The 27901-nt window shown below is 56.2% G+C and overlaps 3 protein-coding genes and 2 pseudogenes across 6 annotated transcripts; all 5 read right to left on the bottom strand.

The window, feature by feature from the left end:
- Positions 1 to 85: 85 nt before the first annotated feature.
- LOC129460164 (neurotrophin-4-like) lies at positions 86 to 3316 on the bottom strand (annotated as a pseudogene).
- Positions 3317 to 3914: 598 nt separating this feature from the next.
- Positions 3915 to 6187, bottom strand: LOC129459648 (choriogonadotropin subunit beta 3-like). 3 transcript variants are annotated; one of them, XM_055236673.2, is made up of 4 exons: positions 6163 to 6187; positions 4866 to 4953; positions 4476 to 4643; positions 3915 to 4239 (listed from the first exon to the last, which is right to left on the bottom strand). In XM_055236673.2, exons 3-4 carry the CDS (start codon positions 4614 to 4616, stop codon positions 3928 to 3930), a joined length of 453 nt encoding a protein of 150 aa, XP_055092648.1. In that variant the 5' UTR covers positions 4617 to 4643; positions 4866 to 4953; positions 6163 to 6187; the 3' UTR covers positions 3915 to 3927. The 3 variants fall into 3 exon arrangements, with proteins under 3 accessions (XP_055092648.1, XP_055092647.1, XP_055092646.1); XM_055236672.2 differs by lacking the exons at positions 4866 to 4953; positions 6163 to 6187 and adding an exon at positions 4996 to 5167; XM_055236671.2 differs by lacking the exons at positions 4866 to 4953; positions 6163 to 6187 and having other exon boundaries at positions 4476 to 4757.
- On the bottom strand, positions 5637 to 8418 carry LOC129460163 (stabilizer of axonemal microtubules 3-like; annotated as a pseudogene).
- A 2563-nt stretch (positions 8419 to 10981) lies between these two features.
- On the bottom strand, positions 10982 to 13655 carry LOC129460475 (neurotrophin-4). Of its 2 annotated transcripts, none has more exons than XM_063614834.1 (2): positions 13450 to 13655; positions 10982 to 11626 (listed from the first exon to the last, which is right to left on the bottom strand). In XM_063614834.1, exon 2 carries the CDS (start codon positions 11612 to 11614, stop codon positions 10982 to 10984), a length of 633 nt encoding a protein of 210 aa, XP_063470904.1. In that variant the 5' UTR covers positions 11615 to 11626; positions 13450 to 13655. The 2 variants fall into 2 exon arrangements, with proteins under 2 accessions (XP_063470904.1, XP_063470903.1); XM_063614833.1 differs by lacking the exon at positions 13450 to 13655 and adding an exon at positions 12254 to 12364.
- Positions 13656 to 19974: 6319 nt separating this feature from the next.
- Positions 19975 to 22523, bottom strand: KCNA7 (potassium voltage-gated channel subfamily A member 7). The gene is made up of 2 exons (XM_055237660.1): positions 21969 to 22523; positions 19975 to 20790 (listed from the first exon to the last, which is right to left on the bottom strand). Exons 1-2 carry the CDS (start codon positions 22521 to 22523, stop codon positions 19975 to 19977), a joined length of 1371 nt encoding a protein of 456 aa, XP_055093635.1.
- Between the last annotated feature and the right edge of the window lie 5378 nt (positions 22524 to 27901).

Below are 27901 nucleotides of genomic sequence, written 5' to 3'. Positions count from 1 at the left end.
TCCTTAGAGCAGCTGGGACAACCCTGAGGTCTCTCAGCATCCAGCTCTGTTCTTTTTCTGCCTGACCAGTTCCTGGGTATAACCCTCAGGCCCTGCCAGTCCGGCTGAGTAGTGTGCAGACACAGGCAGTGCCAATTTGAATCCATCACCAGTCTACCCGGCCCTGGGCATCAGTGGTCAATGCCCGCACATAGGACTGCTTGGCCTTGCACTCAGACACCCAGTGCCCCCGGTCCACACCCCGGTGGCAGCCCCCTCTACCCACCCCCGGGCCACTTTCCTCCGTTATTGGCCTTGAAGCGGGTGACAAAGTGCTGGCGGAGGGAACTGCTCCCAGCTGCAGGCACCTCGCCCAACACCTCCACCTCGAGGCCACCCAAGTCCACAGGTGTCCGGGGGTCTGTCACCCAGACACTGACTGCATCGCACACGGCCAGCTCACCCTGATGACTCGTCGGTCCAGTATCGCTCACCCCACGCTGGCTGTGGTTGGCTGGGCGCCTGCTGACTCCCGAACGGCCCCAGTCTCCAGCAGGAAGACCAGAGGGGGCCTGGCAGCGGCAACCAAAGACAGGACCACTTGGGGGGAAAAGAAGGTCCCACTTTGGGCAGGGAAAGGGGACAATGTGGAGGGTGGAAGTTGGGACTCCATTGACACACTGGGGAGGGGGAAAATGAAGGGGATGTGGAGGGAGCCTGGGGGAGGGGGAATATCTCTGAGATCACTTGGAGACAGGGAAAAGGAGGCTGGGATTAGAGAAGAGGATAAACACTTCAGTGGGGACAGAAGTTTGGAACCCCAGGGTCAGCTTGGCTGCCAGGATTGTGGGGAAGCCCTTGCTCTAGAAGTTTGGGGGACGCGATATACAGGACTTGCATAACGCCCAACTTGTAGGTTAATAATAATATTCAACAACGACAGGTCGGGCACCGTGGCTCACACCTGTAATCCCAGCACTTTGGGAGGCTGAGGCTGGTGGATGACTTTGAGGTCAGGAGTTGGAGAGCAGCCTGGCCAACACTGTGAAACAACATCTCTACTAATAATACCAAAATTAGCCCGGGCGTGGTTCTGCGCGCCTGTAATCTCAGCTACTCAGGAGGCTGAGGCAGGAGAATCGCTTGAACCCGGCAGGCCGAGATTGCAGTGAGCCAAGATCGTGCCACTGCACTTCTGTCTGGAAAACAGAGTGAGACTCTGTCTCAAAAATAATAATGATAATAATAATAAGGCCAGACATGGTGGCTGACGCTTGCAATCCCAGCATTGTCGGAGGCTGAGGTGGGCACATCAACTGAGGTGAGGAGTTCCAGACTAACCTGACCAACATGGAGAAACCCCATCTCTACTAAAAATACAAAATATCCTTGGGCGTGATGGTACATGCCTATAATCCCAGCTACTTGGGAGGCTGAGGCAGGAGAATTGCTTGAACCCAGGAGGCGGAGGTTGCAGTGAGCCAACATCTCACCATTGCACTTCAGCCCGGGCTACAAGAATGAAGCTCCATCTCATATAATAATAATAATAAAATAAAAATAAAAAATATTCGGCTGGGCACAGTGGCTCACACCTGTAATCCAAGCACTTTGGAAGGCCGAGGCGGGTGAATCACCTGAGGTCAGGACTTTGAGACCAGCCTGGCCAAATGATGAAACCCTGTCTCTACTAAAAAATATACAAAAATTAGCAGGGTGTAGTGGTGCATGCCTGTAGTCCCAGCTGCTCAGGAGGCTGAGGCAGGAGAATCGCGTGAACCTGGGAGGCAGAGGTGCAGTGAGCCGAGATCGCGCTATTGCACTCCAGCCTGGGTGACTGGTCGAGACTCTGTCTCAAAAAAATTAATAAATAAAATAAAGTAAAATAAAAATAAAAAATCCTGAACTACTATTACTTAACAGCAACAGATGGCAAAATATAGGCTCTGAGAAATTAATGCTTTGTGCCCGGTCACACAGCCCACAAATGGCAGAGATGGGACTTCACCTCTGGGCAACTGCACTCTGCCATCCTTCCTGTAGAACTCTGAGGAACCGACAGTCTTGCATCTTGGAGGATGCTCCAATCAATTTTTTTTTTTTTTTTTTTTTTTTTTTCAGACAGAGTCTCTGTCTGGCCAGGCTGGAGTACAGTGCCACAATCCCGGCTCACTGTAACGCCTGCCTCCTGGGTTCAAGTGATTCTCCTGCCTCAGCCTTCTGAGTAACTGGAATTACAAGCGCCTGCCACGGTGCTCAGCTAATTTTTGTATTTTTAGTAGAGATAGGGTTTCACCACGTTGGCCAGACTGGTCTTAAACTCACAACCTCCAGTGGTACTCCTGCCCTGGCCTCCAAGAGTGCTGGGATTATAGGCGTGAGACACCAACCCTGGCCCAAAAATTGTTTTAAGAAGAGGTCTGCCTATGTTTCCCCACTGCGCTTGAACTCCTGGGCTCAAGCAGTCCTCCTGCTGTGGCTCCTGAGTAGCTGGGACTACAGACTCAAGCCACCACACCTGGCCACATTCCACAATTTAGAGAAAGTCCACAACCTGGAATCCTAGGGAGACCCCATTCCCCTCAAAACTGTCACTAAGAAGGTAAAACCCTGCCCCTCTGAGGCAGGCTTCAGTTTCCCTGTGTGTGAAATTGACCTGGCGCTGGGAGAGGCTGGTGGAGGCGTGGATTTTGCAGTTTCCCTACAACATTCTGGAAGCCTGTGGTTCTGGGAAAGGGTGGCGTGGAGAAGACTGGGAAACAGCCAGTGGTTACCAGAGCTGGAGCACCTCCTCCACCTCCGAGCTCTAGGACTGGGAACCCCAGGCTTCAGGGGCCCCTGTGCAGGACGCAGGTGGCCCCCTCTTTCCTGACATCTCAGGAGAGGGAGGGGAAACTGGGTAGGGGAAGAAAAGAACAGGAAGGGTATACAACCAGGTGGGGAAGGGGCCAAATCCCTGAACAACCCCTTCCCATAGTTCCTCTTCAAGTGCAGGGTACCCAAGGGTCAAGGCCCCGCCCCCTTTCCAGAGGCCCCTTTTCTACCCAGGTGATGGCTCCTGGCTGGGAGGGGAAGCAGATGGAGGGAGGGGATGGGGGAGGAGGGGAAGGGAGAGGCAGTGGATGAAGGAGAATGGAAGTGATGACATCCCCCTTAGCCCATTCATCCCATTCAGGTCCCCACACCCCACCTGCACTGCCAATGCCAACCTCAGAAGGAGGAAGAGGGAGCTCGGCTTAGAAGGCTCAGGCGCTGCCCCCTGGGCCACACCGATCATGTGGCCTTCCTTCTCCCCACAGAAGGCCCGACCATGGACACCTCCTGAGCTGGAGGTCATCCCCCATCTCCACCCTGTTTTCTCTTTCTTTCTTTCTTTCTTTCTTTCTTTCTTTCTTTCTTTCTTTCTTTCTTTCTTTCTTTCTTCTTTCTTCTCTCTTTCTTTCTTTCTTTCTTTCCTTCTCCTTTCTTTCTTTCTTTTTCCTTCCTTCCTTCCTTCCTTCCTTCCTTCTTTCTTTCTTTCTTTCCTTTCGATGGCGTCTCGCTCTGTCGTGCAGGCTGGAGTGCAATGGTGAGATCTCAGCTCACTGCAAGCTCCCCCTCCTAGGTTCACTCCATTCTCCTGCCTCAACCTCCCAAGTAGCTTGGACTACAAGCGCCCGCCAACAAGCCCAGAGAAGTTTTTGTATTTTTAGTAGAGACGGGGTTTCACCGTGTTAGCAGGATGGTCTTGATCTCCTGACCTCATGATCCACCCCAGCGTCAGCCTCCCAAAATGGTGGGATTACAGGCGTGAACCACCGCGCCCAGCGGTCCACCCTGTTTTCTACAGAGTTCTGATATTGTGAATCTGTATAAAATGGTTTGGAAGCTGGACCCACCCTGTGTGTGTGTGTGGTTGCCCTGAGCCCACAGAAAGACACCTCCAGAGTGCGGATTGAGAAGCTTTAATTATGGGCGGATCCGGGCGTCTGCGGGCTCCGGAAGTCGGGATGGACTCGGAAGGCTGGGGGGAGGGGCCTTTGAGGAAGAGGAGGCCTGGAAGCGGGGGTCGTCACAGGTCCAGGGGTGGTCCTTGGGACCCCCGCAGTCAGTGGTGCTGCGGCGGCAGAGTCCACATTGACAGCTGAGAGCCACGGCGTAGGAGACCACGGGGTTCACGCCGCGCCGGCAGCCAGAGAGCCGGATGGACTCGAAGCGCACATCGCGGTAGTTGCACACCACCTGAGGCAGGGGCGGCAGGACCGACTGCAGCACCCTCGTCTGGAAGCCGTGTGAGTTGGGGAATGAGCATGTGCCTGGGGCCAGCGCCTCAGCTGAGCTCCCCAGCTGCCCCCACAGGTCTCAGACTCACGAGTCCAGGAAGCCCTCTGTTCCTGCCCTCCCACACCCCATTCCCCAGCCCCTGACCGGAGAGGCAGACCACCCTTCCTCCCCCGCTGCCTCTGTGGGTCTGGCCCTGAGGTGGCAGCATCTGCCCCTGGCCCCAGGCAGCTCACCTTGGTGGCGCAGTAGCCGGCACAGATGGTGGTGTTGACGGTGACGCACACGGAGCAGCCTTCCTTCTCGATCGGCAGGGTGGCATTGACGGGGTGGCACCGTGGCCGAAGCGGCTCACTGGATGCCCATGCCCCGCCCATGCTCAGCAGCAGCAACAGCAGCAGCCCCTGGGACAAGGACACTGGTTCACCCGGGTCGGAGACCGGAGCCCTGAGCCCTGGCCTTCCCATCCCCCGGGGTACACCACCCACGAAGACCCAGAGACCCTTCCTGGCATCTCCTATTCGGGACCCACCACCCGGACACCTGCCTTTCAGAGCCCACCCCACAGCCCAGAGGACCTGAGATACCCCAACATTTCAGATCCCCACCCTCAGGAACTGCCCCACCTGAAGCTTACTGGGGGTCACGCTCTTCCAGAAAGAGGCCTCCTTCCACAGCTCACACGGGTCTGCCCCTTCTCATGCCAGTAATGGCCTGGAAGGAGGTGGAAGGTGCCCAGGGGCCCTGCAGTCTTACCTGGAGCATCTCCATCCTTGATGCGTCCCCTGCCTCGTGTACCTGCCTTTATACCTCGGGGTTGTGGGGGCGGCAAGGCCACCAGGAGGTGGTAGGATGCTGGGGTGAGCTCGACACTAACCCCTCGGGGGGCGAGAGGTAGACAAGGCCAGGGAGGCGCAGGAGTGGCTCAGCGGAGCGCCCCAGCCCTCTCCTCTCAGTGGTCCAGCGCCAAGGGTGAGGCGGAGACCACGGTGAAGTGACCTCAGAGACTGAGTCCTCGAGTGCTAGGGACTAGTCGAGGCTGGAGGCACAGGGAGTAGGGTGTAGGAAGGCCTGTCTCTGCCTATCGTGGGGTCTTGGGAACCAGGAGGAGGCCGTGACCCGAGAAAGGTGCTGGACTGAAGCCTCAACCCTCCTCCACTTGAGCCATTCCTGTGCCACAGTCCAACCTCCCAGGAGGGGCGCTGCTTCGGACTTAGCTTCTGCCCAATGAGAGAGGGTCTCCCCGTGACTGTGCTGCCAGGGAAGCCACTTGACCCAGATGTCCCCAAGGAGGGATTCAGCCTGAGCCCCACCTCTCCCTTAGGGACCTCCGCCCACCCCACCCTCAAGCCAGGATGCCCGGAGCGGTCCCCGGAAATGCGTGTGCTTCAGGTGATTTAACTGATTATTGAATAGGCCCGAAGGGCTTGTGTCCTGCCCGCGGGGCCGCAGCCTCGAAGGACTTTATCTGGACTTACTCCCTTCCCCGCGATCCAGCCGTAGCTGAGTGAGCGTGTCTGGACTAGTCCTGTTTCCACACTGGGGACAGAGTTAATGAGTGCGAGCCCACCTTGGTCCGGACACCGAGTAGAGAGCGGAGGTCTAGAGCTCCGCTCCGCCCCCAGGCCAGGGGGCGTGTCTGGGGTTGGGCTGGCTGAGCCGGCTCCCACTGGCCCGGGCTTCCAGTTGCCTGAGCGGGAGTTCTCCGTGCTGTAGGCTTTCGGGACGCTGTGGATGCCCGGCAGGGGTTCCAGTGGGGGCCATCCCCGGTCGCCTCCGGCGGGCGGAAGCGGTCGAGCTGGCGGTGCGTTTGCAGCGAGGGGCTGTAGGATTCCTGAGCCAGAGAAAGGGCCTCGCCGTGCGTCGCTCGAGGCGGCCGGGAGGAGGGCGGACAGGGCGGCCGCTGCTGCCGTGGCCCCAGACCTGGGGCGTCTCTTCGAAGCTCCAGTAGGTCAGGTAGTCCTTGCGGGGGTATCCGGACAGCTCCGTCCTGTGGGAGCAGGGCAGGATGGTGAGGATACAGCTGGATCCTTGGGGACGAGGTTCAGACCTCGGGATCTAAGGAGTCTGCACACTCAAACTCCTGCATTTCCAGGAGAGGATCCCCTTCGGAAGGACGCGACCGGGCACGCGTAGCCTGCGTTCCTGGGTCCTCGAGGTACTTAACGTCCTGGAAACTGAGCTTTCGCATCCTGGGGAAGGAAACGGGGGCTTTCGCTTCCTTGTGAAAGAGTATCTGGGGGCTGAAGTACAGAAGGAGGCCCTGCCCTCAGATCCAGAATCCCCTGGAGCCGCTGTGCAGGCTTCCTGTCCCTACCGCGGTTCCTGAGAGGTGACACTAAGGACTCCTGGGTGCTAAAAGCGGGAGGGGCTGGGGCCTGAACTGTGGTTGTTGCTGCTACAGGAGTCGAGGCTGAGACCACCGGTCAGAGAATGGGAGACAGCCCAGGGGCTCGGTGTGCACCGGCCAAGGCGGGGGCTGTGCAGGAGGCGGTGCCGAGCGAGAGCCCGGCTTACTTGGGATAGAACCGAAAGTCCCGCGCTGAGGTGGTTAGATAGAGCTGTCGGCGGTTCAGGACGCCCCCGTCGGATACTGTGAAAGGCCGGCCAGACAGCGCGGGGTTCTTCGTCCAGGCGATTAGAGCCTGAGCAAGATTGGGGGAGGAGGCATACCCAAGACATAGATTTCATACCCCATCCCAAGCCCTGGGTCCCGAGTTCAGAATCCCTCTCCTTCGGCCTCGACAGCCATGACGGCCACGGCCCTCGCACCCCGCCCCAGAGTCAGAGCCCTTCCTGCCACCCACGCCAGGGAACTTGAGCTTCCTTCCTCATACCCGAACCCTTCTCAGCCTCACCTCCCTAAATCCAAGCCTTCCTGCTGGTCAAGGAACTCAAATCCAGGCTCCCCAGCCACCAAAAACAACCTCCCTGGTTCCGCTCCCGGTCTTAAAGCGTCTTGGTGTGGCCACTGGAGCTGAGCTGCATCTTGGGCAGCAACTCCACGTTACCTCTCCCAACTCCCACCCGACCCCGTCTCAGAATATTCTAGTCTCGTCCCCACCCACAGCCCGCCGTCTAGCTCCGCAGCAGCTTCGGAACCCTGAAGGTGGGTTTGTAGTCCCTGGTCCTTCTGGCCTGGCCTAATGCCCAGCCCCTCACCCGGCTCCTCTAACCTCCCGATCCCGCCCCAGACCCTTTAGCAGCCACGCCCCAAAGCCGTGATTCCTTCTGGCCCCGCCCAGGGCTCCCGGAGCTCCGCCCTGTCTCGCCAGCGCCGGCTTCCACCCAGCCACCTGGGAAGGCCCCCCGCGGTGGTGGTCTGCGAGTTGTGGGGGCTGGGGCCCGAAGTATTCCGGGGCGCGCGGGTCCCCGCTGGGAAAGCCAGTGTACTGCGCCCTCGTCTCGCTGTTCTGGTACTTTGTGGTCAGTGGGAGGCGCCAGCCGCGGTGTCTGAGCTGCGGAAAGGCGACCCAGAGACTCATGTGAAGGAGCAGGGGACTCAAATGCAGTCCCCCGCCCTGTCCCCTGCGGACTCCGGCACTCCCCAAATCTTACCTTTTCTCCTGAATCCTTGATCCCCACAGTCCGCGTGGGGTCTGCAGGCTCTGGGGCTCTGGGCTGGGCGCAGGGCCCGCCATGGGTCTTGGGCACGTAGGCCGAGCCAGAGGTTGTCTCCCATCTGCTGAGGACCTCGTCGAAAGCCCAGATGCGAGAATCCTGCTTTGCAGTCGGAGGTAAAGGGTCCGCGACCGTGGACTGGAGAGAAGGCGCTGCACATCAGCCTTAAAGACTCAGGAGTCCGTATCACCCCCACCCCAAACTCTGACCTCCTCCGGTCGGCCCCCAGCCCTTTCCTCTGCAGTCCCTGGCATCCAGATTCCTTGGCGCCTCCTCTCTCAGACCCAGAACTCCAGGACCCTCCTGCTTCAGAGAGGAGTCCAAGCTCCCAATCCCCTTTTCGCAGCCCCCATCTTTTTGGGTCGCCAGGCCTGGCAGGGCTTCAGCCTAGGGTCTGCCCACCTGCACCGTGGGCGGGGGGAAGGGTACGGGTGGGATGATGCCATGGGTAAGGTAGCTGCTGGTGAGATTCCCGTTGGGCCAGGATTCAGGCATCTGGGTTGCAGAGATGGAAGACCACGGTGGGCCACAGCGCAGAGCCAGGGTGCCACTGGCCATGGTTCCACCCCCTCCCTGTAGCCAAGCAGGAGCTGGTTTGTTGGTGTTGCCCCAGGTGACAGAACCCGCCCACCCCAATCCAGCCAGTGAAAGGCCTGCAGGCACATGGATGGATGGAGTGATTAAGAGACCCAGAGACAGAGGGACAGGGACTCCAAGAGGGGCACAGAGAAACACGGAGTGGGGGATGGAGAGTCAGAAAGAGGCGGGCAGAAGGGGACGGAGAAGTTCAGGATTTCAGAGACCCAGGGGGTGGGGGAGACAGAGACCCAGAAAGAAGGACAGAAACCTGGAGGTGTCAGAGATCCAGACAGAGACCCCTGCACTGCACCCAGCACCTCAGGACATCCATGAGAAACACCCCCCTTTGCTCCAGGGTCCAGAACCTCCTAGCTGCTTCCTTCCTCTGCCAGGCCTGCCCACATCGGGGTAACGATTTCCAGCCATCCCTGGGGCTCCCCAACCCTTCCCGCATGTGCTGAAGGAGTCAGTGCCAGTGTCAGCTGTCCTGCCTGCCTTTGATTTGGTTGAAAACTTCTACCTGGGTAGGCTGGGTGGGGAAAGAGAAAGGGACCTAGAGAGAAGTGCACAGGGACATAGCGAAAAAGATGGGCTTTGATGAGTGAGGAATAAATAGAAGAAAGGGGAGAGACAGGGAGGAAGAAAGAGACCACGATGGAAAGGGAGCTATTAGTACTACCCAGAGGCGAGAGACACTGGAAGTTAGAGACAGAGATGAAGGTGGCAAAAAAGGCCAAAGTCACAGATGGAAAACAAGGAGATGTAGGAACTGAGGCAGCCATGCCCCACCCTGCCCAGGGGCCTGGTCTGTATAGATGGGGGGAGAAGTTGCCTATGTCCTTTGCTCAAAGCCGGACCTGAGAGAGAGATAGAGAGTTGGCTACTGTGAAGGCCTGTGGTCTGTCGCTGGCTTCGCTTGTCACTTCTTCACTATAAACAGCTTTTGGTCACCGGGAGCAGTGGCTCATGCCCGTATTCCCAGCACTTTGGGAGGCCGAGGCATGTGGATCACTTGCGGTCAGGAGTTTGAGACCAGCCTTGCCAACATGGCGAAATGCTGTCTCTACCAAAAAATACAAAAAGTAGCCGGGCGTGGTGGCGAACACCTGTAATCCCAACTAAGGCAGGAGAATCACTTCAACCCGGGAGGTGAAGGCTGCAGTGAGCTCAGATCGCACCACTGCACTCCAGCCTGGGCGACAGAGCGAGACTCCATCTCAAAAAAAAAAAAAAAAAAAAAGCTTTTGGTCAAGGCCTCGACTCCTCCTCAACCCCCATTATCTCATCCTACCAGCCCATTCTTCAGACAAGGAAAACTGAGGCTACTTTCTGCAGCCAGGCCCAGGATCCCACTTACCCCTCCTCCCCCATTCAGGCTTCTGGGGCCTTTCTGTTGGATTTTGCTGGCCCTATTCAAGGGCTCTCAATGGACAGTGACCCCCTGATCCTAGCCAGGGGGCCGGTGAGTTACTCAGAAACTCATGCCCCACTCAAGCTGGACACATTTTTTTTTTTTTTTTTGAGATGGAGTTTCGCTCTTTTTGCCAAGGCTGGAGTACAATGACATGGTCTTGGCTCACTGCAACCTCTGCCTCCTGGGTTCAAGCAATTCGCCTACCTCACCCTTCAGAGTAGCGTGGATTACAGGCACCCGCCACCACGCCCAGCTAATTTCTTTTTATAATTTTAGTAGAGACAGGGTTTCACCATGTTGGCCAGGCTGGTCTCGAACTCCCGACCTCAGGTGATTCGCCCACCTCGGCCTCCCAAAGTGCTGGGATTACAGGCATGAGCCATCGCACCTGGCCATCAAGCTGGAAAATTTTAAGGTCTGTTTCTTTCCCAGTGTAGAGTAAAGGTTGGCACAGGGAAGAGGGCTAGAAACCTGACTGCAGCTCCCCACCCAGGGCTGAACTCTCCAGCATCCTGATCACTTCTCATTCAACCTTGCGTGTACTCCCCCTGTGATCGGTAGCTTATTACCTCAAAACAGAATATTCTAAGTCAACCTTTGCCCCCTCTTACCAAGTAAGATTTCCCATTTGAACCCCAGCTCCCAGATACTTAAAGGCCTTCTGTGGGCCACATTCTCAAGGTCCCCTGGCCATCTGCTTGCCTGTTCCAGTTTATCTCCTCCCCCACCCACATCGTGAAATGTCCCCTTCCACTCCCCAGGATGAGCAAGGTGGTGTCCTCTGAGACTGAGTAGTCAGCAACTTAACGCCAAGGGCCACCAATGATCAAATCCATGAGTTGATCTGAGGAGTTATGTATTAGGGCTAAGAAACAGTAAACACTCAGTAAATAGTGGCTATTATTATTATATCATCATCATTATTACCCTCAAGTTCCCCCAGGAGAACTCCTACTCAGCCTCCAAAACCCCATGTGGTTTCACCCATCCTGCAGAGATTGAGCTCAAAATCAGAGAATTGTGATTTTGTGATTATTTGATGAGTTCCCAAACTAGGGTCCTTAGATCAGCTGGGCCATCCCTGAGGTCTCTCAGCATCCAGTTCTGTTATTTTTCTGGGCATGGGTCTCAGGCCCGGCCAGTCCGGCTGAGGAGTGTGCAGACGCAGGCAGTGTCAATTCGAATCCATCGCCAGCCCACACGGCCCTGGGCATCAGCGGTCAATGCCCGCACATAGGACTGCTTGGCCTTGCACTCAGATACCCAGTGCCTCCTGTCCACTCCCCGGCAGCCCCCTCCACCTGCCCCCGGGCCACCTTCCTCAGCGTTATCAGCCTTGCAGCGGGTTTCAAAGAAGTACTGGCGGAGGGGACTGCCGCCAGCTGCAGGCACCTCGCCCAACACCTCCACCTCGCGCCCACGCAAGTCCACAGCGGTCCGGCGGTCTGTCACCCAGCCACTGACTGCATCGCACACAGCCAGCTCACCCCGACGACTCGCTGGTGCGGTTTCGCTCACCCCACGCCGGCTGCGGTTGGCCGGGGCACCTGCTGACTCCCGAAAGGCCCCGGCCTCCAGCAGGAAGAGCAGAGGGGGCCCAGCAGGGGCACCCCTAGACAGGACTACTCGGGGGGACAGAAGGTCCCACTCAGGGGCCAGAAAAGGGGGCAACGTTGAGGGTGGGGGTTGGGACTCAGTTGGCACACTGGGGAGGAGGAAAAGGAGGAGGATGGGGAGGGAGCATGAGGGGAGAGGGAGCATCTCTCGGAGCACCTGGAGACAGAGAGAGGGAGGCTGGGATTAGAGAAGGGGGTAAAAACTTCAGTGGGGACAGAAGTTTGGAACCCCAGGGGAGGCTTGCCTGCCAGGATTGTGGGGAAGCCCTTGTTCTAGAAGTTTGGGGGACCCTATATCTAGGGCTTGTGTAATGCCCAACTTGTAGATTAATAATAAATATTCAACTACTACAGGCCAGGCACTGTGGCTCACACCTCTAATCCCAGCATTTTGGGAGGCTGAGGCGGGTGGACAACTTGAGGTCAGGAGTTCGAGAGCAGCCTGGTCAACACGGTGAAACCTCTCTCTACTAAAAATACCAAAATTAGCCGGGCATGGTGCTGCACGCCTGTAATCCCAGCTACTCGGTAGGCTGAGGCAGGAGAATAATTTGAACCTGGGAGGCAGAGGTTGCAGTTAGCAGAGAGCGCACCACTGCCCTGCCGCCTGGGCGACAGAGTGAGACTCTGTCTCAAAAGTAAAAGTAAGGCCAGGCATGGTGGCTCATGCCTGTAATCCCAGCACTTCGGGAGGCCGAGGTGGGCGGCTCACCTGAGGTGAGGAGTTCCAGACCAGCCTGGTCAACATGGTGAAACCCCTTCTCTACTAAAAACACAGAATTACCTGGGTATGGTGGTGCATGTCTGTAATCCCAGTTACTTGGGAGGCTGAGGCAGGAGAATCACTTGAACCCAGGAGGTGGAGGTCGTGGTGAGCTGAGATTGCGCCATTGCACTCCAGCCTGGGCAACAAGAGCGAAACTCCGTCTTAAAAAACAATAATAAAATAAAAATAAAAATAATTCAACTACTATTACTTAATAGTAACAGATGTTGAAATACAGGCTCAGAAAAGTTAATGATTTGTGCCCGGTCACACAGCCAGCAAATGGCAGAGATGGGACTTCACCTCTGGGCAACTGCACTCTGCCATCCTTCCTGTAGAACTCTGAGGAACCAACAGTCTTGCATCTTGGAGGATGCTCCAAACAATTTTTTTTTTTTTTTGAGACAGAGTCTTACTCTGTTGGCCAGGCTGGAGTACAATGGCACAATCCTGGCTCACTGCAATGTCTGCCTCCTGGGTTCAAGTGATTCTCCTGCCTCAGCCTTCTGAGTAGGTGGAATTACAAGCACCTGCCAATGTGCCCAGCTAATTTTTGTGTTTTTAATAGAAATGAGGTGTCACCATGTTGGCCAGACTGGTCTTGAACTCCCAACCTCAAGCAATAGTCCTGTCCTGGTCTCCCAAAGTGCTGGGATTACAGGCATAAGCCACCGTGCCTGGTCCCAAACTGGTCTCCAGCCCAGGCTGGAGTGCAGTGGTGTGATCTCTGCTCACTGCAAGCTCTGCCTCCCGGGTTCAGGCCATTCTGCCTCAGACTGCCGAGTAGCTGGGACTACAGGCGCCCGCCACTACGCCCGACTAATTTTTTGTGTTTTTAGTAGAGACGGGGTTTCACCGCGTTAGCCAGGATGGTCTCGATCTCCTGACCTTGTGATCCGCCCGGCTTGGCCTCCCAAAGTGCTGGGATTACAGGCGTGAGCCACCGCGCCCGGCCACAGATTGTTTTAAGATCAAGTCTCGCTATGTTTCCCCGCTGGACTTGAACTCCTGGGCTCAAGCAGTCCTCCTGCTGTGGCTCCTAAGTAGCTGGGACTACAGACTCAAGTCACCACGCCTGGCCACATTCCACAATTTAGAGAAAGGTCACAACCTGGAATCCTAGGGAGAGCCCCGTTCACCTCAAAACTGCCACTAAGGAGGTAAAACCCTGCCCCTCTGAGGCAGGCTTCAGTTTCCCCGTGTGTGAAATTGACCTGGCGTTGGGAGAGGCTGGTGGAGGCGTGGATTTTGCAGTTTCTTTACAACGTTCTGGAAGCCTGTGGTTCTGGGAAAGGGTGGCGTGGAGAACACTGGGACACAGTCAGTAGTTACCAGACCTGTCAGCACCTCCTCCACCTCGGAGCTCTGGGGCTGGGAGGCCCCAGGCTTTGGGGGGCCCCTGTGGAGGACACAGGTGGCCCCCTCCTTCCTGACATCTCAGGAGAGGGAGGGGGCAACCACCTAGGGGAAGAAAAGAATAGACAGGTTATAGAGGCAGGTGAGGAAGGGGCCAAATGCCTGAACAACCTCTTCCCAGAGTCCCTCTTCAAGTGCAGGGTACCCAAGAGTCAAGGCCCCGCCCCCTTTCCAGAGGCCCCTTTTCTACCCAGGTGATGGCTCCTGGCTGGGAGGGGAGGCAGATGGATGGAGGGGATGGGGGAGGAGGGGAAGGGAGAGGCAGTGGAAGAAGAAGGCTGGAAGAGATGACATCCCCCTCGGTCCATTCATCTCCCAGATGCGGCGGAACTGGCCACCTGGGTCCCTGAGGGCCCACACTCAAGAAGCCCTGGTTCCCCAAGCTGCTTCCTGGAATGTTCCCTCCTCACAGGACAGGCCAGGGCCCGCCCAAGACTTCTGCACATACCTGGAGTGGCTGCCTGCCCTGGCTCCTCGGTACAGGAAAGGGGAAGGGTGGAGAGTGAAAGGAGCCCCGGCTGACCCAACCAGGACCGCCTTCTCCCTCAGACCGAGTAGTGCAGACCCCAGGGCCTCCACCTTCAGACTCAGGAGTTCAGATCCCCAGAGCCCTCCTCTCTCAGAACCAGGAGGAGTCCAGGCCCCCAGCGCCCTCCTCTCTCAGACCCAGAAATCCAGGCCCCCAGCGCCCTTCTCCCTGAGACCCAGGAGGAGTCCAGGCCCAGGCCCCCAGCGCCCTTCTCCCTCAGACCCAGGAATCCAGGCCCCCAGTGCCCTCCTCCCTCAGACCCAGGAGTTCTGGAATTCAGACTCCTCCTTCTCGGGTACTAAGAAATGCAGACTCGGGGTTCCTCATCCTCCACATTTGGGCTGGGGGTCTGGACTCCGAGACCCCTCAGGGGAAACCGGCTGCATATCTGGGACACTTCCCTCTTGCCTCAGTTTCCTCCGCCAAGCCCCGCCCCCCTCGGCCCCGCCCCCGTCCCTCCCCACCCGAGGGCAGGGCGACCAGCACGCCGGAATCTCGGGGGAGGAGGCGTGGAGCTCTTACCTGGGGCGCCCTCTTCGGCTCCCCCGGCTGCCCTCGGCCCGGCAGCAGCTCCTCCTCCTGCTCGCTGGCTGCACGGACGCTCGCTGGCCCGCCGGCTGCTAACTGCTCGCGCTCTGCAGGGCCCGGGTCGGGGGCGGGGGCGGGGCGGCGCCGGACGGCAGAGGAGGGGCCGGGGGATCCTGCCTTGCACACGCGTGCCGGGACCTTGGAAGCCAGGCCTGGCTCGTTCAACCTGGCCGCCTTGGTCACAGGAGTCCCAGTTTCCAGCTGCCTCCTCCTTTAGACCTAGTAGTCCAGGCCCCCAGCCCTTTCTCCCTCAGACCCAGGAGTCCAGGCCCCCAGCCCCTCCTCCCTCAGACCCAGGAGTGTCCAGGCATCCAGCCCCTCCTCCCTCAGACCCAGGACTTGCGACCCCAGCCACTTCTCCCCCCCAGTCCCAGGCGCCTGAGTACTAAACTCACAGTTCCCCCCACCACCTCCCAACCCCGCCCCGTCTCAGACTCAGGAGTCCAGCCCCCAGCCTCCTCCTCCATTAGCCCCAGGAGTCTGGGCTTGAGATTCCTTTGCCGTCTTTTGCCAATTGCGTGTCAATCCCGGGGCAGATTCCCACCCTCTGCTCTCCTCCCCACTTCCCAGGAGCTCCACGCCAGACATTAACCAGCTGGGCTTGGGCAGTGATAAGGCCCCAGGCCCGGGGAGACAGTGGATGTGGGGGCTCCCGTATACTCCTCTCCCCTGGAATTTCCTGGATGGGGACCGGAGAGAGGGTCTTGTCCTGAGCTCAGATAAGAGACATACAAGGTATCATAGGACCCAGAGATAGACAGATGTGTCTTAAGAACAATCAGCTACTTCGAGAAATGGCGCGCGGTGACAGATGAAGGGAGAGATAGGGAGAAGACATGGAAAAGTGGGGAGAGACCAAAAGAAAGAGGGGGAGCAAGACTAGAGAGAGTGGGGGAGGGCAGGAGCCCAGAGAGAAGACAGGCCCAGAGAGTGCGAGGGCAGACCACCCTCCCCCACCCCCACCCCAGAAGGGGACAGAGCCCCTGAGAGACCCGGAGAAAGACAGGGATGGGACCGGAGCCGGAGTGTCTCAGGACAGTCATGAGGGCAGCGGGGCTCCTCACCCCACCACACCTCCACCCTGAGACTCTGCTCCCCTCTGCCTGCGCTATTTTCAGAAGGAAAACTGACACCTGCCTCGGGGGTCATCCCACACCCCCCCAGCCTAAATATAGCATGGCAAAGTGGCAGGAGGGTGTCCCCGGTTAGGGTGTTTCCTGCTCCTCACCATCCCAGCCAAGGCAACACACAAGGCCACTCCGGTTATTTATTGGAGGGGGGGAAGGGCCACTTCCCAGGCTTTGGGTGTGCGTTCGGGTCACCTCTCCGGCTTCTCCACACTTCCCCTGTTCCTAAACACCCAATACATCCTGCCTCATAGCGGGAGGACTCTAGCTTCTAGCTTCTAGTCCTGGAGGGGATAGTAGGGATGAGGTTTCCAAACAGAGTGACTGGGAAACAGTCTCTGTCCCCCTATCTCCAGGTCTCTGTCCTCTCCCTGCCTGGGTCTCTGTCCCCCTCCCTCTGGATTTCTGTCTCCCTCCAACTCTGGGTCTGTCCTTCTCTCTCTGGGTCTCTGTCCCCCTCTCTCTGGGTCTCTGTCCCTCTCTCTCTGGGTCTCTGTCCCTCTCTCTCTGGGTCTCTGTCCCTTTCTGTCTCTGGGTCTCTGTCCCCCTCTCTCTGGGTCTTTGTCCCCTTCGCTGTCTGGGTTTCTGTCCCCTTCGCTGTCTGGGTCTCTGTCCCCTTCACTGTCTGGGTCTCTGTCCCTCTTTCTCTCTCTCTGGGTCTCTGTCCCCCCTCTCCCTGGGTCTCTGTTCCCCTCCCAGGTCTCTGTCCCCCCTTCTCTCTGCTCTCTGTCCCCCTCTTTCTGGGTCCCAGTTTTCTTCTCTCTGGATATCTGTCCACCCTCTCTGGGTCCCAGTCTCCTTCTCTCTGAGCCTCTTGCATCCTGTCTCTTGGGGTCACTGTCTGCCTCTCTTTCCCCTCGTGGGGGTCTCCGTCCCCACTCCCGGCCATCTGCCCTCTTCCCCCTCGCCCTTGGATTTCTCTCTTTTGTTCTGGGCCCCTCCTCCTTCTCGGCCTCAGTTCCGAACTTGTCTGTGTCTCCTCTTTAGGTCTCTGTGCTGGAGTCCGACCTGTCGCTTGTCACTGTGAGGTCCGTCTCCATTCTGTCCCTAAATGTGGCTTTCTCTCCATTTCAGAGACAAGTGACTACCTAAAGCTTCTATTAATTTCAACCATTATCAAACTCCTGCCACCATCTGTACCCTCTTCTCTTTAGCTGTATGAAAAGGTGCTCAGATGAAACCAGGGGTTTCCACACTGAATTCCTGAGCTGCATTTTGAGTTGCCAAGAGGAGGCGTGTTCTCCTCCAGCCAGTTCCCTTCCCATGCTTCCCACTGGTGTCTCTAAGGAAGATCGATTTGACCCCAAAAAGGGGTGGGTATGGCTAAAAATAACAACAACAGTCTGTAAACCACTGGATAGGTTTTAATAAATTAATCCCAGTAAAGTACTTTGATACCAAAGGAAGCCCTATATGTTTTAGTGATTTCAGCCTTCCTCCTCTAAATGCCCTCTGAGTTCTGAAAGATTTCTGAAAATGTTCGGCCTTGTGACCTTGGGTAACACCCGCCGCTCTGAGCCTCAGTTTCCCTGTCTGTAAGAAACGAGGCTACGGGACTCAGGAGACCCTGTCTGTAAGAAACGAGGACCTGTCCCAGCAGTCTGACGGGGACATGTGAAGCAGACAGACAGCCTGCCTGGCCCCTGGGGACAAGCTGTGAGACCTTGGGAAGCCACTCCCCTGCTCTGAGACTCCAGTTTCTCCCCTGGAAAACAGAGTGAGGCCCCCAGCCTGTCTGACAGCCTTCCTGAGCTGCGGGGAGGGTAGGCGACAGGCCTGGTTCAGGATCGTTCTGTGATTCTATGGAATAGACTGTACATCACTCTTGGGTTCAGGGGCACCAACTTTTTCTGCCTTTTTCTTTTCTTTTTCTTTTTATTTTTTTTTGAGACGGAGTCTCACTCTGTCGCCTAGGCTGGAGTGCAATGGCGCGATCTCGGCTCACTGCAAGCTCCGCCTCCCGGGTTCACGCCATTCTCCTGCCTCAGCCTCCTGAGTAGCTGGGACTACAGGCGCCCGCCACCACGCCCGGCTAATTTTTTTGTATTTTTAGTAGAGACGGGGTTTCACCGTGTTAGCCAGGATGGTCTGGATCTCCTGACCTCGTGATCTGCCCGCCTCGGCCTCCCAAAGTGCTGGGGTTACAGGCATGAGCCACCACACCCAGCCTTTTCTGCCTTTTTCTATTGTGGTTCTCTTTCCCTGAGACTCTGTTGCTCTGTCTCCAACTCTCGGTGCCTGACGCTGCCCTCTGGGTCTCTGTCCCCCCGGCTCTTTTTGTTTGTTTGTTGAGACGGGGGCTCCCTCTGTTGCCCAGGCTGGAGTGCAGTGGTGCAATCATGGCTCAATGCTGCCTCTACCTCTCAGGATCGAGGGATCTTTCCGCCTCAGCTTCCTGAGTAGCTGGGATCACAGGCATGTGCCACCACACTCAGCTAATTTTTGTATTTTTTGTAGAGATGGGGTCTAACCATGTTGCCCAGGCTAGTCTTGAACTCCTGGCCTCAATCAATCCCCCTTCCTTGGCCTCCCAGAGTGCTGAGATTACAGGCGTGGGCCACTTCGCCTGGCTTCTATCCCCTGCTCTTGGTCTCTGTCCCCTTCTCACTCTGGATTTCTGTTCCCCTCTTCTGCGTCTCTGCCATACCCCACCCTCCAGGTCTTTGTCTCCCTCTCCCTGAGTCTCTATTTCTCTCCCTTTGGGTCTCTGTCTCTCTGGGTTTCCATCTCTTCCTTTTTCTGGGTCTCCTTCCCCATCCTTTTGGCTCTGTCCCTCTATCACGTCTGGACAGAGTACAGTTTTCTCCCCCTCTCCCCCTTTCCCTGTGGCTCTGACCTCCATGTCTAGCATAAAACTGTAGGGGAGAATGGGAGTGAACAGCACAATGAAGTGGATGTGGGGTAAACAGGAGGAGCATCCACCTCTTCCTAGTTTACCCCAATCGCCTCTGGATGAACATCCAATCCCATGGATACAGAATCCAGTCCCGCCCCCTACAGTGAGCTGGGGAGCCAGCTCAGCACATCTCCCAGAGCCCTCGCCACTGCATGCTCCCTGATACATGATGCTTCCCCGCTGCTATTTCCTTTGGGTCCTGGTGGTACCACTAAATGCAAAACAGCCCAATGTGGCCCTATGGAACTCATTCACACAGTCCAACTCAACTCAACTTCCTGTAGGACTCACATAGTGACAGAACTCAATGGAACTCAACTCAACATGGCCCTATGAGACTCAAACAGTGGCATGACCCAACTGAACTGGCCTTACAAGGCTCATATGGTTGTACAATTCAACACAACTAAAGTTGCTGTGGCCATGAAAAATGTCCAGCCACACACCTCTACACAATGCATGTCCAGCCACACACCTCTACACAATGCATGTCCAGCCACACACCTCTACACAGTTCAGCCCAGCAGAACCCTACAAGATTCATTTGGTCATACATACTTAACCCAATGTGACCTAGAAAGCTCAAATTCTACCACTTGACTCTTCACATTTCTACATGACTCACAAGTTCACAGAACCTAAAATAACATGCCCCTAGAAGAATCACAAAGCTACCAAATTTCCACCATGTCTCAACGAAACTGAACACCACACACAATCTCAACAATGCCATGGGGGACCATCTAACTTGAGCCAACATGGCCCTGGGGGACCCACCAAACCACAGAATCCTACACAGTGCAGCTGGACCACACTCTCCCAGACTCACAACCCAACCAAACCCAACACTGACCTAGGAAACTCACAAAATGATACGACCAAACCTAGCTCAACACTACCCCAAAAGGCTCCATGAGCTTTGCACAACTCAGAGTAATACGAACCAATTGAGTCTTCGTTAACACAACACAACCCATTGCCATTTGCTGCTGCTTCAGGAGGTACTCACAGGAGCTACCAAACCACACAACCCAAGACCCAACAAGACTCAGTGTTTCCCCACTCGTTACCACTTAACCTAGCTCTTCCTAAACCCAATCCCCTCCCCCCAGCCTTGCCCTCCACCCTGCCCTCCCTCCCTCCCTCTAGGGAGGTTTGAGGTCCTGCAGACCTCAACTGTTCCTCACACTTCGGTGACCAGGTGTTTCCCTGGGGGTGCCCAGAGTGGAGGTGGTAGCTCAGGTACCTCCCCGTCCACCAGCCCCCCATTGGCCTTGCCCTCCAGTGGGCCACAAGGCTGCGTGTCCACATGGCTGAACATCCCAGCCTCTTCGCCCTCTGTCTCCCGGTGATAAAAGTAGCTGAAATTGGAGACAATGACGGGCACAGGCAGGGAAATGGTCAGCACGCCGGCAATGGCACACAGAGAGCCCACTATCTTGCCACCTACAGTGACGGGTGCCATGTCTCCATAGCCAACTGTAGTCATGGTGACTACCGCCCACCAGAAGGACTCAGGGATGCTAGTGAAATGGGAGTCCACCCGGTCGACTTCGGCAAAGTAGACCGCGCTGGAAAAGAGGACCACACCAATGAAGAGGAAAAAGATGAGGAGGCCCAGCTCACGCATGGAGGCCCGAAGTGTCTGGCCCAAGATTTGCAGGCCCTTTGAGTGCCGGGACAGCTTGAAGATGCGGAAGACACGCACCAATCGGATGACTCTCAGGATGGCCAGTGACATGGCCTGCTGTCCCACCCCTCGCTGCCGGGCCAGCTCAGTGCCCAGCGCCACAAAGTAGGGAAGGATAGCCACAAAATCGATGAGGTTCATCACATTCTTGAAGAAGATCGCCTTGCTTGGACAGGCCAGGAGGCGTACCAGCAGCTCAAAGGAGAACCAACAAATACACAGCGTCTCCACCACGAAGAATGGGTCATTGAAGGGCAGGCGGGGTGGATTTCCAGGCACTTGGCTGGAGCCATTCAGCCGAGCGGGGAACTGCAGGGAGGAAAGTGTTCAGGGAGGGTCAGGCTGGGGCTAGGACACAGGGACAGCCTTAATCATCATTTAAATACCCAGCTCCTCTTTACGCATTGGTCAGTAGCCGCTGTGCCAAGGCCCTCGGTGACCTGGTTATCCCAGACTTCCTCCCAGGATCCCAGGGATCATCCCTGGGCCGCTGACTTTCTGGTTTCCTGACCTGGTGGGTGGCTGGAGAGGTGGTCCCTGCCCCTTCATGCGCGAGAACTCATGTTTGAGTAGGGTGCAACCTCTTCTCTCCCAAAGTCCCGCCTCCAGTGTTGATTTTCTAGATGGGGAGGGTCCCTGTCCTGGCCCCACCACCTTGTACCTAGCTTTTCCTTGCCCTCCCCAGTTCCAGCCCAGACTAAATGCGGTCGGGCACGGTGGCTCACGTCTGTAATCCCAGCACTTTGGGAAGCCGAGGCGGGCGGATCACGAGGTCAGGAAATAGAGACCATCTTGGCCAACTGGTGAAACCCCATCTCTACTAAAAATACAAAAATTAGCCGGGCGTGGTGGCCTGCACCTGTAATCCCAGCTACTTGGGAGACTAAGGCAGGAGAATCGCTTGAACCCGGGAGGCGGAGCTTGCAGTGAGCCGAGATAGCGCCATTGCACTCCAGCCTGGGCGACAGAGCAAGACTGTCTCACAGGAAAAAAAAAAAAAAAAAAAAAAAAAAAAAAAGACCTTCTCTGCAAGCCGAGCCCTAGGCCCCTCCTCTGGCCCCTCAGCCTGGCTTTCTTTCCATAGATTCCTCCTACTCTCGCCCCTCGGGCTCCAGCACCCTCAGCTGGCGTTATTCAGGGCCTGGCTTTCATCACCCCCAGCACGTCCTTCCCAGGCGCACAGACCCCGGAGTTTTCAGGCTCTCCTTGGACTCCTCAGCTCTGATTTTTAAGGTTCCTGTCCTCCTACCCCTTGCACCAAGGGCCCTGCCCTCTGCATGCCGGGTTTCTCACTGACCTCAACCCCACCTTCTGATGGGGCAGGTCCTCCGACCCGGATCCTCAGGCCCCGCCTCCCTCCCACCCTGTCTTCGGCTGGCCCACCCCTCGCAGCCCCTGGCCCCGCCTTATGATTGGCCAGATCCCCTCTGGACCCCGCCCATCTCTTCCCAAACCCCGCCCGTCTCCACCCACTCCCCGCCTCTCACTGGGCCGGCTGCGGCTACAGCAGCAAGCCCTGTGCCGTCGCGGTCGTCGCGGAAGTCAGGCAGTGTCTCGAGGCAGAAGACGACGATGGAGACGAGGATGACCAGCACGGAGACTACGGCGAGCACGCGCGCGGCCTGAGAGCTCTCGGGAAACTCGAAGAGCAGCCACAGCTGGCGCGCGAAGGCGCGGCGGGGCAGGGGGCGCTCCGGCGGCACCGGGCAGCCCTCGTCCTCGCGCAGGCGCGCCAGGGCTGCCGCGCCCAGCCCGTAGAAGGCCACCTCTTCCAGGAAGACGTCGAGCGGCACGTGCGCTGGCCGCCGCAGCCGCCCGCCCGACTGGTAGTAGTAGAGCACGGCGTCGAAGCTGGGCCGGTGCCGGTCGAAGAAGTACTCGCGGCGCGCGTCGTCGTAGAAGCGGCCGCGGCGCGCTGGGTCCCCGAGCAGAGTGTCCGGGAAGCGGCCCAGCGTGCGCGCCCGCGTCTCGAAGCGCAGCCCCGCCACGTTGAGCACCAGCCGCTCGCAGCAGCCGCACGGCGGCGGGCACCGCGGCTCCATGGCGTGCGCAGCCCCGGCGACCCGCGAACGGACGTGTGGCCCCGACGCCCGGCCCCGGTGCGGCCCCGCCTCGGCCGCCTCGGCCGCCGCCGCCGCCCCAGCCCGGTGTCCGGTGTCCGGTGTCCGCGCGTAAAAATAGCCCGGCAGGGCGGCTAGGGCGCGGGGGAGGGGGGCACTGTGACCCCGGCGGGGCGGAGGGCGACAGGGCGACGGCGCGCCCTCTGCCGGGACTCCCGCCCTGCCCCGCCGCCGCCGCCCGCGCCTGCACTGCGCCTTTCCCGTCCCTGGGTCCCCTTTCTCTCCGTCCTTCTGCCACCGGGATCCTGTCCTGCGTCTCTCCAAGTTTCCGTGTGCGTGTGTCTCGTCAGAATCAGGCTTCGGTTGCAGTCGTCTCTTTTCTTTTTTCTTTCTTCTTCTTTCTTTCTTGTTTTTTCTTTTCTTTTCTTTTCTTTTTTTTTTTGAGACACGGTTTCCCTCTGTCGCCCAGGCTGGAGTGCAGTGGCGCCATCTCCGCTCACTGCAACAACTTCCGCCTCCCGGGCTCAAGCGATTCTCGTGCCTCAGCCTCCCTAGTAGCTGGAATTACAGGCGCCTCCAAGCCCAGCTAATTTTTTTTTCTGTTTTTTTTAGTTGAGAAAGGGTTTGTTTCACCATGTTGGCCAGGCAGGTCTGGTACTCCCGACCTCAAGTGATCTGCCCTCCTTGGCCTCCCGAATTGCTGGGGTTACAAGCGTGAGCCACGGCGCCCGGCCTGGAGTTGCCCTGTTTGCACCTCTGTCTCTCACTCTCTTGTGTGTCTGTGTCCGGCTGTCCCCGCTGGGTCTGTGTCTCTGTTCGGATGTATCTCTGAGTATCTCTATGGGTCATTTATTTCTGAGATTCGTTGTTCTGGGGGCCTCTGTATGGGTACCTCTGCCAGCCTCTATGTCTTGGTCTCCGTCTTTATTTTGACTCTTGGTCTGTCTCCCTTTTTCTCTTGTCTCTCTTGGTCTCTTTGTCTCTCCTCTCTAGGTCTCTTTTTTCTCATTCTCTCTTAGCCCTCCACGTCTCTGTCTCAGGGTTCCTCTGCCGCTCCCCTTTGGGTCTCCCCTTAGCGTCTCTAGAGGACTTAGGGTCTCTGGAGTCATATCTCTGAATCTCTCCCTGACCATCACTCCATGTGGGTCCTGCCACAGTCCCGGTGGCTGTCCCATCCTAGGGTCACTCTGGCAGCTGCAAACCACTGAGCACGTGCACGCACGCCCCATTCTCTCCCCAGAGTTCGCTCCAGAGTCTCCACCTGTATTCTTCGCAAGACTTTCTGAGACCCAGCAGGACCTGAGCTGTGGCTATGACTCTCTCAAAAGGAGTCTGGGCTTGCCAGAACGGGCGGGGGTTGGGGGTGTGGGCCGGGGAGATGCCACAGGGTCATTTTCAGGAACTGAAGGGCGCAGAGACAAGACGGTGGCCTTCTAGCTACTGGTGTCCGGTGACACTGCATAAAAATAGCTCCATCAGATGGGCTTGGGGGAAGTGGAGGGGTTTGATCACTGAGACGCCCAGGAAAGAAGTCCTGGTCGCCCTCTGCTGGGGGTGTGGAGAGAGGCACTAAGGGTTAGAACCCCCTGCTAATCCTGGCACTCTCTCTTCCTGTCTTCCTTCTATTCCTCCTCTCTTCCTTTCTTCTTTTTCTTTTTTCTTTTTCTTTTTTTTTTTTTTTTTTTTCTTGAGAGGAGTTTCGCTCTTGTTGTCCAGGCTAGAGTGCAGTGACGTGATCTCAGCTCACTGCAACCTCCGCCTGCCGGTTTCAAGCGATTCTCCTGCCTCAGCCTCCTGAGTAGCTGGAATTCCAGGCACTGGTCACCACGCCCACCTAATTTTTGTATTTTTAGTAGAGACAAGGTTTCACCATGTTGGCCAGGCTGGTCTCGAACTCTTGACCTCGCGAACCGCCTGCCTTGGCCTCCCAAAGTGCTGGGATTACAGACGTGAGCCACTGCCCTCGGCCCTTTCTTTCTTTCTTTTTCTTTTTCTTTTTCTTGAGATGGAGTCTTGCAGTCGCCTAGGCTATAGTGCAGTGGTGCGATCTTGGCTCGCTGCAACCTCTGCCTCCTGAATTCAAGCAATTCTGCCTTAGCCTCCCGAGTAGCTAGGATTACAGGCGCCCACCACACGCGGCTAATTGTTTGTGAGCGGCAAGCCACCCGGGTGCCGCGAGGCAAGAGACCGAGGGCATGAGCTGTTCCGATATAATAAAATATATAAAATAAGAATAGTTATACTAGATATAAATCATAGATATGATTATATATGAATATCATTAATCATTAGTTTGTAGCAATTACTCTTTATTCCAATATTATAATAATCCTCAGTCTACAATCATAATCTAGGAAAAACCAGGCCATACAGAAATACGAGCTGAGGGGACATAGTGAGGTGACCAGAAGACAAGAGTGCGAGCCTTCTGTTATGCCTGGACAGGGCCACTAGAGGGCTCCTTGGTCTAGTGGTAACGCCAGCGTCTGGGAAGACGCCCGTTGCCAAGTGGACCATGGTCTAGCAGTAGCGTCAGTGCCAAGGAAAAACACCCACTACTTAGCAGACCGGGAAAGGGAGTCTCCGTTTCCCCAGGTCCCTTCCCTGGGGGAGTTTAGAGAAGACTCTAGTCCTCCACCTCTTGTGGAGGGCCTGACATCAGTCAGGCTTGCCCGCAGTTATCCGGAGGCCTAACCGTCTCCCTGTGATGCTGTGTTTCAGCTCCTAGTCTGCTTTCATGTTCCATCCTGTACACCTGGCTCTGCCTTTTAGATAGCAGTAGAAAATCAGTGAAAGTACTAAAAGTCTCTGATATGCAGAAATAATGGCATAAACTGTCTCTCTTTCTCTTCTCTCTCTGCCTCGGCTGCCAGGCAGGGAAGGGCCCCCTGTCCAGTGGACACGTGACCCAGATGACCTTGCCTATCATCGGAGATGTCTCACACTCCTTACCCTGCCCCTTTGTCTTGTATCCAATAAATATCAGTGCAGCCTGGCATTTGGGGCCACTACCGGTCTCCGCGTCTTGGTGGTAGTGGTCCCCCGGGCCCAGCTGTCTTTTCTTTTATCTCTTTGTCTTGTATCTTTATTTCCACAATCTCTCTTCTCTGCAAACAGAGAGAAAAACCCACTGACCCTGTGGGGCTGGACCCTACGATTGTTGTATTTTTAGTACAGACGAGGATTTGCCATGTTGGCCAGGCTGGTCTTGAACTCCTGACCTCAGGTGATCTGCCCGCCTCAGCCTCCCAAAGTGCTGGGATTACAGGCATGAGCCACCTCTCCCAGCCCTTTTCTTTTTTTCTTTCTTTCTTTTCTTTCTTTCTTTCTTTCTCTTTCTTTCCTTTCCTTTTTCCTTTCCTTTCCTTTCCTTTCCTTTCCTTTCCTTTCCTTTCCTTTTCCTTCCTTCCTTCCTTCCTTCCTTCCTTCCTTCCTTCCTTCCTTTCTTTTTTGAGACAGGGTCTCACTCTGTCACCCAGGCTGGAGTCTAGTGGCACAGTCTTGGCTCACTGCAGCCTCAACTTTCTGGGCTCAAACAATCCTCCCACTTTTTATTTTGTTGAGACAGAGTTTCCCTCTTGTCACCCAGGCTGGAGTGCAATGGTGCAATCTCGGTTCACCGCAACCTCCGCCTCCCAGGTTCAAGTGATTCTCCTGCCTCAGCCTCTCAAGTAGCTAGGATTGCAGGCATGTGCCACCATGCCCAGCTAATTTTGTATTTTTAGTAGAGACAGGGTTTCTCCATGTTGATCAGTCTGGTCTCGAACTCCTGACCTCAGGTGATCCGCCTGCCTTGGCCTCCCAAAGTGCTGGGATTACAGGAATGAGCCACCTCACCTGGCCCCTCCCACCTCTTCTAAGTAACTGGGACTATAGGTGTGAGCCACCATGCATGGCTATTTTTTGTAATTTTTGTAGAGACGGGGTCTTGCTATGTTGCCCAGGCTGCTCTTCTACTCCTGAGCCCAAGCAATCCACCGTACTAGGCCTCTCCAAGTGCTAGGATTACAGGTGTAAGCCACTGCACCCACCCTATCTGAGATCTATGTCCCCTGGACTTCTGTGTCCCTCTCTCTAGGTCTCTATCTTCCTTCTGTCTAGGTCTGTGTCCATTTATTTTATGGTCTTTGGCCTTCTCTATCTCTCTCTGTCCCCTGTCTTTCTGGTCTCTGTCTCCTATTTTCTCCCATTCTCGTTTTTTTTTTTTTTTTTTTTTTTGAGTTGGAGTCTCACTCTTGTTGCCCAGGATGTAGAGCAGCAGCATGATCTCGGCTCTTTGTGCAACCTTCGCCTCCTGAGTTCAAGTGATTCTCCTGCCTCAGCCTCCTGAGTAGCTGGGATTACAGGCGTGCACCACCACACCAGCTAAATTTTTTTTTTTTTTTTTTTTTGAGACAGAGTCTCACTCAGTCGCCCAGGCTGGAGTGCAGTGGCGCATCTCAGCTCACTGCAAGCTCCGCCTCCTGGGTTCACGCCATTCTCCTGACACAGCCTCCTGAGTAGCTGGGACTACAGGCACCCGCCACTACGCCCGGCTAATTTTTTGTATTTTTAGTAGAGATGGAGTTTCACCATGTTAGCCAGAATGGTCTCAATCTTCTGACCTCATGATCTGCCCACCTCGGTCTCCCAAAGTGCTGGGATTATAGGCATGAACCACCAAGCCCAGCCTTTTTTTTTTTTTTTTTTTTTTTTTTGAGATGGAGCCTTGCTCTGTTGCGCAGGCTGGAGTGCAGTGGTGTGATCTCGGCTCACTGCAACCTCCACCTCCTGGGTTCAAGTAATTCTCCTGCCTCAGCCTCCTGAGTAGCTGGGATTACAGGTGTGCGCAACCACACCTGGCTAATTTTTGTATTTTTAGTAGAGATGGGGTTTCACCATGTTGGCCAGGCTGGTCTCAAACTCCCGACCTCATGATCTGCCCACCTCGGCCTCCCAAAGTGCTGGGATTACAAGCGTGAGCCACCACGTCCAACCTAATTTTTGTATTTTTAGTAGAGATGAGGTTTCACCATGTTGGCTAGGCTGGTCTCGAACTCCTGACCTTAAGTAATCCACCTGACTTGGCCTCCCAAATTGCTGAGATCACAGGCGCACACCACCGCACCCAACCAAGGTGCCATTTTTTTGCTCAAGAAGTTAGAACAAAATGTAAAAGGTGGGTCAGGCACAGTGGCTCACTCCTATAATCCCAGCACTTTGGGAGGCCGAGGTGGCTGGATTGCCTGAGGTCAGGAGTTCAAGACAAGCCTAGTAAACATGGTGAAACCCCATTTCTACTAAAAATACAAAAATTAGCCAGGCAGGGTGGCTCCGCCTGTCATCCCAACTACTCTGGAGGCTGAGGTGGGAGAATCACT

This window comes from Symphalangus syndactylus, chromosome 13 (assembly GCF_028878055.3).
Source record: "Symphalangus syndactylus isolate Jambi chromosome 13, NHGRI_mSymSyn1-v2.1_pri, whole genome shotgun sequence".
Lineage (NCBI taxonomy): Eukaryota > Metazoa > Chordata > Mammalia > Primates > Hylobatidae > Symphalangus > Symphalangus syndactylus.
Note: the sequence above shows the minus strand (reverse complement) of the source record. Positions and strands in the feature narration are given on the sequence as shown.

Bases quoted from the DNA above. Each gene is read 5' to 3' on its own strand.
- LOC129459648 (XM_055236671.2), bottom strand. From the start codon at position 4,706: ATGGGAAGGCCAGGGCTCAGGGCTCCGGTCTCCGACCCGGGTGAACCA. The intron at 4,240-4,475 runs GTGAGCTGCCTG...CACGGCTTCCAG, and splicing joins CCGGCTACTGCGCCACCAAG to ACGAGGGTGCTGCAGTCGGT.
- KCNA7 (XM_055237660.1), bottom strand. From the start codon at position 22,523: ATGGAGCCGCGGTGCCCGCCGCCGTGCGGCTGCTGCGAGCGGCTGGTG. The intron at 20,791-21,968 runs GTGAGAGGCGGG...TCCTCCCTGCAG, and splicing joins CTGTAGCCGCAGCCGGCCCA to TTCCCCGCTCGGCTGAATGG.